This window comes from Rhipicephalus microplus, chromosome 8, assembly GCF_043290135.1.
Source record: "Rhipicephalus microplus isolate Deutch F79 chromosome 8, USDA_Rmic, whole genome shotgun sequence".
NCBI classification, from domain to species: domain Eukaryota; kingdom Metazoa; phylum Arthropoda; class Arachnida; order Ixodida; family Ixodidae; genus Rhipicephalus; species Rhipicephalus microplus.
This window is the reverse complement of record NC_134707.1, coordinates 47,941,682-47,956,682: the sequence shown is the minus strand read 5'-3', so window position 1 is coordinate 47,956,682 and position 15,001 is coordinate 47,941,682. Positions and strand designations below refer to the sequence as shown.

Here is a 15,001-nt window from a genome sequence, read left to right as displayed (position 1 = left end):
GTTGCCCCAGTATGCTGTGTGCTACATTTTTTTCGTGTCACACTATGAGTATACTAGAAAATCTGTTAGCTAAGAAGGCACAATAATAAGTCCAAAAAAAAAAGACGTTCCTACTGTCTGCTATATGTAACTGAAATTTTCATGTACTCACCAAGACAACTGCTGAATATCATATTTGCAACAACTAGAAAACTGCATGCTTCTCTCGTCTTCTTGCATGTAACTCATAATGTAGCCATCTCCCCATGGACATCGTTCACTGTCTGGTATATATGACCTGACAACTCCCGGAGCTTTTGTGCCATCGTGCGAGCAACCCAGCCTGCGTACCGCAAGCAAGAGAGAAGACCCGTGCATTTATGGCAAGTATGTATATGGCCAAAATGAGTTCAACCGAGATACATAGAGACGAAAGCAATATTGACGACAAGACACATCCTTACGTATCTATAATAACCCTGAGCTACATACAATTGGCATGGCGTGATAACATTTCTAAATAAAAACTGAATAAGACAGACTTATTTCACGTGACGGCCTGCATACGCTTAGGTACTTTGAAGGGTTGCTCTACAAGTTTATGTATGGCCGGAACCGTGGTAATAAGATAATGAGAATGAACAGAGGAACTATGCGAGACTGTCATTTGTTTTCGTCTGTCGGCTCTAATCTTGATTTCGGAGGAACCATAGTGAATGTCCTTGCATTCTGGTGATGCCCGATAAATTCCTAGAATCCCGATGACCTTTTGCAAGAATGATCTTAAGATCACTAGTGGTCATAATATCATTACCAGCGGGTATATTTTCTAGAATCTCTTTTTTTTTCTGGTCAGTGTTATTCATTCAGACGCATTGAGCTCAAAGCAGATCAGTAAAGGGACAAGCGGTAAAGATGTTCGTGCTCGTGACTTGGCGATCTACGCTATTCTGCAATAACACAAGTGTTTACTTGCTGCTTTTGTGATGTTCGTTACACAATGTGCTTTAAAGCAAATCCCGTTTGCCCATTACCACTTTTTTTGTAACACAACTGCAGCATCTGCGCATAGCGACACATTGTGCGAGTGTGCAATGCAAAATTAGAAAGCACTGAGAAGATTTTTTTCTCTACACTACACTCATTTATTGTTATTTTTTTGGGTGGTTTCATGATACGAGCACCTTCTGGTAGAGCACCTGTTTTCCACTAAATGGCCTGGGTTTGATTCTCACGTGAAGCAAACATATTCAATTATTTGTTTGCACCTTTTCTAGTTTTTCTGATTGACAGGATGATTTTTCTTTCACAACGAATGTTACCGACGCCAATATGGACACCGAAATTTGCTGTAAAAAATTATGAACACCATCGCGGTAAAACATTGTTTGGCTTTGTCACTGATGTCTTTATAAACAATATTGTATTGTTGCCTGGACTGGTGAAAACACGAAATATTGGAGAGCTTTAGATTGTAGGGCACCTAGCATACATCAGATGTGTTCTAGGCAACACGCGTTAATAAGCAGAGCGCGCGACAGACACATTAACAACATATACCACAAGACCGACCAAGCTTCAACAATGATACCTGTTTAGAACATTGTAGTGTAGCAAAAAAACTGATTGATTTTGGCTCAGGGGTGATGCCTGTTGTTCTATGGCTAGGAAAGTCAGAAACACGCCCACCAGAGCACTTATGAGCAGCGGCCGTAGGATTCGGACGTCTACTAAGAATCTGTTCTCTCCGCTACAAGCCGGTGATGTCCGGGTGTTCCAGCCGAGCAGCATTCTCCCGTGTGCAACCACGCTCGTGTCAACACGAGCCAACCTCCTGTGCCTCCCCTGTGCCTGACTTCGCCGGCGCGGCGTGGCTACCAGAAGTGGCTCTCGGCGCCTGCGCTACGTGGCTACTGGAAGATCGACATCGACTCGCTATCATCGTCTTGTACGACCTTTAGCGACCTGTCATTCGCACGTGGAGCGCTACGTGGCGTTGTCACCCCTGCGCCTGCGCTGGCCTCATCGGAGGTTATATAAGGAAGCCCCCAGCGCACGCGAACCACTTTTGAGCAGCGGCCGTAGGATTCGGACGTCTACTAAGAATCTGTTCTCTCCGCTACAGGTTGGTTCTTGTACTATTACCCCCGCTCGTGTTGCCTACTCACATGCGGCTGCTGCTCATAAGTGTTGCCTTCTGGTTTTGCTTGCACACCATGCCTACTAACACCGAACTTGCTAAGAAAATCGAGCACCTTGAGTCCCTGCTTCATGCTAAACTTGACAATCTTGTTGATGATCTTGTGTCTAAAATTTCAAAAAAAATTAGAAGATCAGGGACTAGGCAATATTTCTGCACTTGCCGATAGTGTACGTTTCATCAGTGACCAATATGATTCAGTGCGCAAATCTGTAGATGAGCTGGTGCAGTCAAACAAAGCACTGAGGGCAGAAAATGACGAGTTAACCAAAAAGATTGCAGATATGGAGCAATACAGTAGGCTAAATAACATTGAAATCAAAGGTGTTCCATGTACACAAGGCGAGGACTGCGCTGTTCTTTTAAAAACCATTGGACAAGTGATTGAATGTCCTATTTCATCGACAGATATTGATGCAGTTCATCGCGTCGCCTGTAAAACAGCTGACAAGTGCATCATCGCGCGCTTTTGTTCACGCGAGAAGAAAAATGAGTTCCTTCGTAAAGCGCGTAAGGCGCGACTGCGTGCTTCCCAGTTACGACTATCCGGAAGTAATGACAATCCAGTCTTTGTCAATGAACATCTTATCATCGCCAATAAAAAGCTGTTTAGTAAAGCGCTTGTTCTAAAAAAAGGAAACAAAATGGCGGTTCCTCTGGACAGAGAATTGTCATATCAAAGCCCGCAAGACAGAAGACAGCAGGGTATTTTGGATTAATACGGAATCTGATCTCAACTTCTTAACGTGACGTTGACAAATTCGGTTCGCTTTTCCCACCTCATAGCTTCCGTCGTGTATCATCATGTCGTTGCTTTCTTTCGAGGAAACTAAATCCCTCCTTGCTAATTCTACTTGTTCATTGCTGCACATCAATGCGCGTAGTTTGCCAAAATACTACGATAACATTATTGGATTCAATGACTTACTCTGCCATTCCTTTTCATTTTTATGTATTACTGAAACATGGCTAGGATCTTGTGATGGCAATTTGTACGGATTTCGATCGTTTAACTCTGAGTATTGTCACCGCGATTCGGGTCGCTACGGCGGCTCGGCCATATTCATATCGCCCGAGATAAAGTACAAGCGCAGGACTGACCTATCTTTGAATATTCCGAACTGTGAATCTGTATGGATCGAGGCTGCCTTCCCCTCCTCTGTTAATGTAAATAAAGTGATCATTGCATGCATTTACCGTTCTTCATCTTCATCTATTTCGCATTTTCTACATAATTTAGCTGCTGTACTCGACATTATCACCGCAGAAAATAAGCAAGTTGTTTTGGTTGGTAATATCAACATTAACCTAATGGATACAGATAACAACAGCACCATTGCATATAGTGATTGTTTTCTTGGCTTCGGGCTTGAATCCTTAATTTCATCCCCTACTCGATTTTCACCCACCGGAACAAGCACGCTCATTGACCACGTATTAAGCAATTTTTCGCCAAGCCCTAGCGCAGGAGTCATTGATGTGTGCATCACTGATCATCATCCTGTCTTTGTAACTTTCGCCGTAAATCTACCTCGCCTTAACACGTGCCATTTCACGTCAACCTTCGATCAGGAAAACTTTATCAAGGCAATTCAAGGCACTGAGTGGTCTTCCATTAGCACCTTAGAAAATCCTGAAGAAGCACTAGGCAACTTCTGCTCCCTATTTCTGAAAGCTGTGCATGCAAACACTAAAACTGTTAAATGCAAGAAAATACATAGGTTTCAACGTAATCCCTGGTTAACTCAAGGCTTGTTAACTAGTATGCGGAAAAAAGATAATCTCTACAGGAAACCAAAAAAACAGCCATTTAATGTGAATTTGAGACTTAGGTATAAAAAATATAGTAAGATGTTGAATAAACTGCTGAAACAATCAAAACGACTTTATTATGAAAAAGAATTCTGTAAAGCAAGAAATGACCCAAAGAAAAAATGGAAACTTTTCAATGACTTTTTAAACAGACCTCAGGTTAGTAATGCAATTGATAAAATTAGGTATAAACAGCAAATCTGTACTGAGTCCTCTGACATAGCTGAGTCTTTTAGTGATTACTTTTATGAAATGTACAATGATAGGCCCAAAGTATCCTCGTACACCCTTACCCTCTGTATTCATTCATTCTTTCTATTTCCTGTTACCATTGACGAGGTCTATTCTACAATCCTGAGTCTAAAAAACTGTAGCGCTGGACTAGACAATGTATCGGCGTTTCATTTAAAACTTGCTGCTTCAGAAATCTCAGAAGTCTTAAGCAATATAATTAATGTCCTTTTTAAACATGGTATATTTCCGAGCTCACTGAGAAAAGCCAAGTTAATCCCAGTACACAAAAAAGGTGATACGACAGATGTCCGTAACTACCAACCCATTTCTATTCTGTCTTCCATCAGCAAACCTATTGAAAAATTATTTCTGAAACGTATTAACAAGTACCTTAATAAATTTAAGCTGCTAAGGCCTTGTCAATTCGGTTTCCGGGCTGGTAGTTCTACGAATTTGGCATTGCTATCATTAACCGATTTCTTGAAAACGTCGATCGACAACGGTAATTTCACAGGGTCTCTATTTCTTGATTTCACGAAAGCCTTTGATACCATTTGTCATAATATTTTATTTAGCAAGTTAGAGTCCTTGGGTATCACTGGCCCATCCTTGACCTTCATAAAAAACTACCTTCTTGATCGTGAACAATCAGTCTGCATTGGGGGGGTTAATTCTAATGTTAAAATAATTAATCAAGGGGTCCCACAGGGTTCTATTCTTGGACCCTTACTGTTTTGTATCTATATTAATGATTTGCCTGACTGCCTTCAAGATTCTAAAGTTATTCTTTACGCTGATGATACGACCATTTACATTTTGCATAAATCATTACCTAGTCTGATCAATATGTTGAATAAAGAACTGACTAATGTCGTTGAATGGTGTCGCTTAAACAACTTAATTTTAAACCCTCTCAAAACTCAGTTCATGGCTTTTAAAACATCACAAAAAATGCTACCTTTCATTCCACAAGTGTTCATTGACAATCATTTCATTCCTGCGTCTAACTGTGTGTGTTTTCTGGGCGTAAAATTAGACCCTCATTTAAAGTTCACCAATCATATTCTTTACGTCAAACAAAAAAACAGCATTTGGTATAAGATCACTCATCAAATCTCGTCCTTTTTTTTTCACTTGAGGCCTTATTGTCTTTATACTTTGCATTCATACATAGTCACATCACCTATGGCGTCACATCATGGGGAAATACATATAACACTCATATTTCGTCTGTACAGCACATTCAGAATCAGGCCATTCGCATTATTACCAACAGTTCCTTTTATTCTAATGCTACCCCGCTCCTTCAGGCTAACTGTATTCTTACAGTGTCTGGCTTATTTAATTTTCACTTAATCATATTGTTATATAAACAACTTAACAAACAGCTTGTGTTTGATTTTATCGATGCTAGTTTACTCACTAACATCAATAGCACTAGATTCGCCCACAGTCACAACTTCCTTTTACCTAAATGTAACACCAATTATGGCAAAATGACGTCCGCCTTCGCGGTCATTAAATTGTGGAATAACCTGCCCTATACACTAAAATCATCATCAACTTTTCATGCATTCAAACGTGAACTGAAAAACTTCATCTTGCATAACTAGGTTAACAACGATGATTACTTAACGATTGTTATGAATCCGGACATGAAATTGGCAAGCCTTTGCAAATTTAGATTATTGCTTTATGGCGTGATTATATTTTACTTGTATAACTTATTACTATTGTTCTTGTGTCGCATTCTAACTGCCTTTTTTGTTTACTTGATGTTATTTTATGTAATTTCACTGTTCACTTTTCACTTATGTTGCGTATTTTACGTGCTGTCATAATTATTATTTTATTGTTATTGTTAACCGAGGGTCCCACTGCAGTCGCTTGACTTTGGGACCCTCGTCTGCATACTACATTATAAAAATTTTGTATTTTGAATGAATGAATAAACTGAACTGAACTAAACTGAACTGAAATCGCGAGATAGGCAGAGTGCCAATTAAAACCATCATATTGATGCATGTTACTCATACGAATCAAATCCACTAATTAAAAGCTGATTTGACAAATTTTCTGGTCTATCGAATCTCTTGCCCTTTCTCGACAAAGAACCGAACAGAGAAATGTTGTCATTAACAAGGGCAAACTAGTTAACTTGGTAACTAAACGCAATTTCACAATGTTTTCTTTTTTTCTCAAATGTAGCAGTTTAATGCTATGGCTGTATTATTAGTTTGACCAAGAATGTTTTTTCTTCGAGTGTGCGCTCTTATATCGCATTCAGTTGTCCTGCTTACGGCCCTTGCTATAATATCAAATGGATGTCCGCCACGTCCACATTCTGAACAGCAGACTCGACAATCGCTAGCGCTCTGATGAGCGGCGTGAAAATCGGCAATGGTTTCTTTCGTTCCTTTGTGGTTTATACGAGAATAATCTTGCAGCTTTCTGGCTTGACATGCGAACTGATTCACTGCAATTGTTACCCACGCCTTCGCATAGGGGTATAATCTCTTAATTTCACGGCAACATCTATCTAGCCTACATCGGCCTGATATGGAGTGACATACATGGGAGGCTCCATATACAAGCTGTCCTCGCACATTTTTAAAGCGTGTGAGCGTGACAACTACAAAGATTATCCCACAGTAAGTTCTGGTTTTCTCTACGCTGAAGTTAGCAACTATGACAGAGGGCGAAGTTCCTTACGCTATTTTACAAACTTCCCTGCTAATTGCCATCACTTTTTTAAATTTATAAAGTAGAGCTAGAGCTGTACTTGCGAGTAACAAAAACTAAAAGGATAAAAACAAAATGGCATCGATGAACCGTCTCCCCATTAAAATATTTTAAAGTGAATTGGTGGCTGAATCTTAGGCTGAATATTATAATTAGGTGGCTTTACTTTATGATTTGAAAGCAATAACGCTAAAGACGTTGTTTCATTGAAATTCCGGCATTGGTTTCAGCACCAGTGTCGTTGATTGTGGGAGAAAATCATCTTGTGCATGATTGAAACAATTGAGAAAGATCAAGTAAAAAAGAAATAATAGCAGTTTCCGGGTCCGAGTAAGAGTTGTGCCCAGTTCATTTGCCTAGCAAGGAGCTACTCTACCACAGGTCAACGCACATGCTTGAGAATATAAGTAAACACCTTCATCCGCTTGTAAACGCAGTGAAAAGAATACTTTTGGTTTACCAAACCCACGCGTTCTCAGGAACGCTTCAGAATACAACAAGATTTATTGCAGTAGTATTGCATCGTACAAGCGTACATTGCTGCTGTGCGTCAGAACTTGTGGTAATCACAACGATTTCGTGCTTTGCAGCCGGCCGTCCATTACAAAAGGCATACACGTTGCCGCACGCATTTCCTTAACACCACGTAGTGAGTGCACAGCAACCCCGAAAACATTTCAAGCGCGTTATATGGCATCATAATAGAGGTAAGATCCAAACCAAACCATCTGAGCCAGCACCGAGTTTCGACATGAGAACGATAGGCCGTAAAATAAGGAAGTAAACGAAATGCTAGTCATTCATTAAAAATGACGTACCCGTCTTTTGTTATATAGGACAAAGCAAGAAAGATTAATTCTATTCTGCGATGGTTATTGTCGCCTGAACGTAAATACTACAATACAGATACGTGTATCTTCTCCCTCGGATAGGCGATGGCCTGGATCGACTCCACATTGCAAAGTGGACTTCATTATGTTCAATGGCAGTACCGCTTAGGTAGTCAATTTTTATCGGCATTATCATCATCATCAGCCTGACTACGTCCACTGCAGGACAAAGGCCTCTCCCATGTTCCGCCAGTTAACCCGGTCCCGTGCTTGCTGCTGCCAATTTATACCCGCAAACTTCTTAATCTCATCTGCCCACCTAATCTTCTGTCTCCCTCTAACCCACTTTCCTTTTCTGGGAATCCAGTTAGTTACCCTTAACGACCAGCGGTTATTCTGTCTACGCGCTATATGCCCGGCCCATGTAGCACGTAGACAGTTCTTGTTCTTGATTTCAGCTATGATATCCTTAACCCCCGTTTGTTCCCTAATCTACTCTGCTCTCTTCTTGACCATTAAGGTTACACCTACCATTTTTCTTTCCATTGCTCGCTGCGTCATCCTCAATTTAAGCTGAACCCTCTTTGTAAGTCTCCAGGTTTCTGCTCCGTAGCTAAGTACCGGCAAAATACAGCTGTTATATACCTTTCTCTTGAAGGATAGTGGCAATTTACCTGTCATAATTTGAGAGTGCTTGCCAAATGTGCTCCACCCCATTCTTATTCTTCTAGTTACTTCAATCTCTTGGTTCGGCTCCGCGGTTATTACCTGCCCTAAGTAGGCATAGTCTTTTACAACTTGAAGTGCACTATTACCTATCCCGAAGCGCTGCTCTTTTCCGAGGTTGTTGTACATTACTTTTGTTTTCTGCAGATTAATTTTAAGACCCACCTTTCTGCTCTCCTTGTCTAACTGTGTAATCATGAGTTGCAATTCGTCCCCTGAGTTACTCAGCAATGCAATGTCATCGGCGAAGCGCAAGTTACTAAGGTATTCTCCATTAACTCTTATCCCTAACTGTTCCCATTCTAGGCTTCTGAAAACCTCCTGTCAGCACGCGGTAAATAGCGTTGGGGAGATTGTGTCCCCCTGCCTTACACCCTTCGTGATTGGTATTCTGTTGCTTTCTTTATCAAGCACTATGGTAGCAGTTGATCCCCTGTAGATTTCTTCCAGGATGTTTATATATACCTCATCGACGCTCTGATTCCACAGTGTCTGCATGACGGCTGATATTTTTGCTGAATCAAACGCCTTCTCGTAATCTATGAAGGCTATGTATAGTGGTTGGTTATATTCTAACCATTTCTCTATTACCTGATTCATTTTTCATCGTAGAAAGCATCAAATTGAATCGCGGTGCCCCAGAAGTCAGCAAAACCATCAGGGAACGGCTTTTACATCAGACGCTGAAATACAGCTCAACAGCACAACAAAAGACAACTCACTGCCGCCCACAAATTTCCTTACCGAGCATACGAATGCAATAGGGGGTAGCGGTTTTAAATGGGAAATAGAAAAAAAAGTGAACCCTGCAACTGTATCTAGCAAAGCGGGACAGCTGGGCGGTGGTTCACAAAGGAAGGCATAATGAAGGATTAAAATAGCTGGATAGAAAAGTAGAGATTTGAGGCGCTTACAAAAGTCCGTGGACGGGGCCCCCGACGGTGAGCGATTGACGAAAAGAAGACATCGAGGACGGGAAAACCGACAGTCGTGAAATCCATTGAGCGTTTAGAATGTATTCATCAGCGAGATGCTGGCCGTGTAGTACGTGGATATTGAACAAGAGAGTTGAGATGTCAGTCTGTAGCCTTCGCTTACAACAAGGCAGTGCAAGATACAGCTCACGAAGACGTTCAAGCTGGTTTACGGAAAGAAGAAGGTAACGATGAATCACGAAATGCTGCGAACCGCCACCGACTTATGTAATCTCATCGTAGCCGCCTATTCGCAACATGGTGAAACTCTACAACTCAACAATCTGATTGTCAAGAACCATCAGGGGGCCCGAGAGTCATCACTCCGATCTTCGACAACGTCGCGTGGAATACTGACTCGGGGACAGGGCAGTGTCCCGACGTGTGCTCAACAAAAACCTCTTTTGACGTTATTTACAGGCGTATAGAAGATACATCAACGTCTTGGTTTGCCGGACTAGGACATCACCTATGACAACATTATGACACTTTGAGTCATTTTATATGTGTTATCAGAGCTTAGAGTTATACTTTTCGCATCATAATTTTGTATACTAACGTATCATATTTTTCGATTTCATGTTTTTTTATCAGCATATGGAAGACGATTTTTCAGAGGTGGCCATTGCCATGTGCTGTTTTTTATGATTTTAAGTTTGGTCTACGATATGTATAGCAAGCGTTTTTAGCAAAGCATGCCCGACTGTCTCAGAATTTTTCAAACTATATCAGAATTTTTTGATGAGGTTGAGCACACAGCCAGAATGGCATATTATAGAACTAACGCTGTCATGCACGATAAGACTGGAATTTTCAGTGGCACGTGTGCACATGCCAATGCGTCTCAACGTATATCACATTACCGACTATTGAAGACAGGGCTTGCCGCTTTTATGCGTATAACCCGTATTGGTAGCACTTTACTTTCAAGTGCACAAGTTCACTCAAACAAATAGGTCACCTTGAACACGGCTACTGACACCTCGTCCCACGTCACGACCACGCGAAACAATATTCTCCACATTGTTTACGGTAACCACGTAATGCCCATTGGCTGTACTCAAGCTCACGTGCGTTTTCTGAGGCTCTGTTTAGCGGACTACGAGATGTAATTTGAATAAATTGAATAAACTGAACTGAACAGTATGTTCATTTGACCAGTGGTGTCAGAATATCTGACGATACTTACTAAGGCACTCAACTTTCTTATCTAAAACAAGATACACAAAAGGGCGTCTCTACAGTAACGCACCTATTTGAAACAACATTTTTTTAAACTTATCTACAAAGTGATGGGGAGTTATTGCAGCGGCGGTGTTTAAAGCAGTTCGACTTATCTACAAAGTGATCGTGAGTTAGTACACCAGTGGTGTTTAAAGCAGTCCGACGAATATTATGCATTTTATAAATGAGAGGTCCCTCGTTACTTGCTGAAACATTGTTTGGCTTTTGGCCCGCATCAAAATTTCTGATTGCACGTTTGGAGTCACTAACAATAACTCTCACAATCTTTTGAGTCAAAGCCAGCGCAAAGGTGACTTCTTCCACCTCCATTGCTCCTGAATGTCTGACGCTGCAGCACAAGGCAGGACCTCCATTTTCACGTTTAATTACGACTTAGTATACTTTGCCTTGATTGTATTCAGCCGCGTTCATGTGAATCACATCCGGCCTGCCTTCCAGGTTTTTCTGCAACACCTCAGCTCTGTACTTTCGCCTGCTCTCGTGATGCACTGGGTTCATATTCCTGGGCAACGGGAGTATTCTTAGCCTGTCCCTAACTCACGGTGGGACTTTGCATGTCTGCTTGGAACACGCCTAGAGCTCGAACCCCTGCCGCTCCAAGATCCTTCTACCAGTCTGAGTGCGCAGCAGTCTCTGATATTGCGATGCTGTCACCGCTTCAATGAGCTCGTCTAAGGTGTTGAACAACCCTAAACTTATGATTTTGTTCGTTGATGTGTTTAGAGGAAGTTTGAGAGCCGTCTTGACTCCTTACTAATAATGATTTCGACCTTGTCTTTCTTTGCTCTGGTGAATTTCAGGTAAGGGGCTAAATATACAATCCTGTAATTACGAAATATTGCACTAACCTTAGCAGGTTCGCTTCCTTCATACCAACATGTTTGCTTTCTATTCGCTTGAGAAATCGACACGTCTGGTTGGTACTCCCCTCCAGTCGCTGGATGGTCTCAGCGTTTTTGCCATTCGCTTGAATCCGCAAACCCAAGACCCTAATACTGACGACAGTGGGAATAATGTTACCGTTTACTCTCGGCTTGATGCCGTGTCCCGCGTCTTGTTTGTTCTCTTCTCCGTCACCGCGCCTGCGATGTTAGGAAAAGGACCTCCGACTTCCCCGTCGAGCACTTGAGGCCAATTGGCTCCAGATATTCCTCGATAGCTTGGATTGCCCTCTTCAACTTCTTCTCTATGTGCCCGTCACTACATCTTCTCATCCATAGCGTCAGATCGTCGGCGTAGAGCATATGGTTCAGTCCTTCTATGCCTTCCAGCTTGCGGGGAGACCCAACATCGCGATGTTAAATATGGTGGGCAACAGAACAGATCTCTGCGGCGTACTCTTGCTTCGCAGTTTAATACTTTCCAATAACTGCACTCCCAAGCTTATCGTTGCCGTTCTATTTGTAAGAAAATCCTTTACATAACTGTAAGTCTTCGTGCCTTCATTAAGAGCTCCCAGACTCTCCAATATGGCCGAATGCTTCACATTATCTAATGCTTTCGAAACATCTAACCCTACGACTACCATGGTGTCTACTGTTTTTTTTTACTATCACCTGTTTTTTTTAGCTGAAGCATGACGTCGCAAGCCGATAGATGAGACCTAAAGCGAATCATGGTGTCAGGGTACAGCTCTCATCTTCTAGATATCTATTCAGCCTACTCGGACTAACATGTTCCACTGATTTGTCCACGCACGAAGCAAGCGAAAAGAGTTTGAGATGTTCAAAGCTAGTTTTTTTTCCGGGCTTTGGAATAAAGACAAGGTTGGCATCCTTCCACGCCGGTGGAAGCTGCTCTCTGTCTCAACAGTCCTGCATATATGTTGTCAGACTTCTGACCGGCGCATCGTCCGGATTTCTGAGCATCTTCTGAGCACTTCTGCGGCCTAGCGTGGCGCACAGCATACCGGCACAAAACGACAATGAAATCCTCACAAATGCACTCAGATCCTAAACTTTTGCATCCAAGAATTCCTCTAAACTTCGACAACACAATTGGACCACTAAATCAAGTGTCCATTGACTTCTACCGCCACAAAAGCAAACATTCAATGAAGCCAACGCAAATACGCGTCCACCGCTTCCAGCCCACTGGCGAGCTCTCCACTTATCGCGAAGAAAGCACTGAACCACGAGAAACCTCTCGCTCTATACTCGCCGACCACTTTTCTTGGCACTGAAGGGAAAGCAAAAAAGTAGGTCTGAAAGTTAATATGCACAAAACTAAAGTCGTGCAACAGGCAAGGCAGAAGACAGCACTTTGCCGTTTGTGGATGGACGCTGGAAGTTTAGAGGAATATGTCTACTCAGGACAGGTAGTAACCGCAGAGCCGAACCATGAGATTGAAATAACTATAACAACAAGGATAGGGTGGGCCACATTCAGCAAGCATTCTCAAACGATGAATGGTAAGCTACCACTAACCACCATAGGAAGGTACATAACAAATGAATCTTGCCAGTATTTATCTACGGAGCAGAAACCTGGAGGCTTACAAAGATGGTACAGCTTAAATTGAGGACGATGCAGCGAGCGATGACAAGAAAAATGATAGATGTAACCTTACAAGACAAGAAGAGAGCGGAGTGGGTCAGGGAACAAACCGGGGTTTAGGATATTATAATTGAAGTCAAGATAACGAAATGGACATTGGCCGGACACGTAGTACGTAGGCAGGATAACCACTGTTCTTTAAGGGTAACTGACTGAATTCACAGGCAAGGCAAACGCACGGAGGGGAGACAGAAATCTAGGTGGGCAGATGGGATTAAAAAGTTTGCGGGAACAACGTGGCAACAGAAAGCACAAGAGCGGGTTGATTGGCGCATCATTGAAGAGGCCTTTGCCCTGCAGTGGGCGTACTCAGGCTAATCACGATAATGATAATGATGAAGGGAAAGCTACTGCGGCGGAGCTTCTTCACATGTAGCACTACGCGAAGTTGTTCGTTTTCGTGCACGTATCGTAACGTTGTGGAAAGTGACGGGGGTGCACCATAAGCGTTTCATGTAGACGCAGACGCCGCTTTGCGCTTGAGGTGCACGTAAAAAGGCGGGACTTCCTCACGTGTTCAAAAACGCAAAGCCACAACAGATAAATTGAAAGAAATGCGAAGATCTTACTGGTGTGAGCTGTGTCCTGTCTCAAATAGCTTCACGTAGAAAATAAAGGGGGAACATTTATATATCACGTTGAAAATATGGGCGCTACTTTGGAACTACCTTCATTGGTGGTAGGATGCACGCGATTTGGCTCCGTAGCTTTCCCTTCAGTGCAAAAAAAAAAAAAAACTGTTGCCGAGTATAGTGGGAAAGCATGCGATGTTGCAGACATCTTTCTAGAGGAGGCGTTGCTCTGAGCTAGAAGCGGCTCACAGACGCCACCTGCAGCGTGAGGAACTTAAGCAAACTAAACTGCGTGAGCTGTAGTGATAAATATATAGTTCACACAAAATGTTTTTTCACGTTTCATGGATAAAATACAGCTAAATTATTGAGTAGGGCTTCGCATTTATTAATGCCTCAAGGCAAGCTAACAAAATAAAAACAAAGTCATTGGTCAAGCACTCTGTACAAACGGTTGACCAACGTGCGGCCCTGATGTTTAGCAGTAGGTTCAACCTGACGCTGCATTCTAGCCTTTCACAACTACTCGTTAATAGTTCGTGCTTCCTAATCAGGCTGGACACATGGTTCATTAAGGTTTACGAAAGGTTCTAATTCATATGCTACACATTGTGCTTACATGATCACAGTTAGAGAGGAATGTAATGAGCACCTAATTGCGTTTCGTAGTGAGTTATGCCAGAGGTTGTTTTCGAGCCAGAGGCGCTCCCAGACGTCACCCCCGAAGCCAATGTTCCGCTTTAGAAAAGCCCACCGAAAGCTGGCGTTCGCCCAAGCGAATGTGCTTCCGCAATGATCACATGCACGCCGTAACAACGCTTTCTTGCAAGCTTTTGAAAGCCCGAGATCTATCGGCAGCGTGGTTTGCAGGTTCCGTTTACCCCCGGCGCTTGCATTACTGTTTGCTATTCAGTGTCTTGGAAGACGGCTGGATTATGAGTACGCAGTCGGTGCCAGCACTTGGCCTCCCAGGCCTTTTTTTTTTTTTTGCACGGACTGCACCACGCACTGGCCCGAAGATAGCGTGCTCTTTCACGTTTCCCCTGTCGGCACCATTCTAGAGTTGTCCGTGGCACTCTCATTTGCAAGGTTTTAGGAGAAACTGATGCACGTGTGCTCGGCGCCACATCT

General features: G+C 42.6%; 1 protein-coding gene across 1 annotated transcript in view; it reads right to left on the bottom strand.

Moving 5' to 3' along the window:
- Positions 1 to 15,001, bottom strand: part of LOC142769004 (venom metalloproteinase BumaMPs1-like) — a 92,090-nt gene that overhangs the window by 41,806 nt on the left and 35,283 nt on the right. The window contains exon 11 of the mRNA XM_075871744.1: positions 152 to 322. Coding sequence (XP_075727859.1) covers positions 152 to 322 — 171 coding nt within the window. The remainder of the gene's footprint in view (positions 1 to 151; positions 323 to 15,001) is intronic.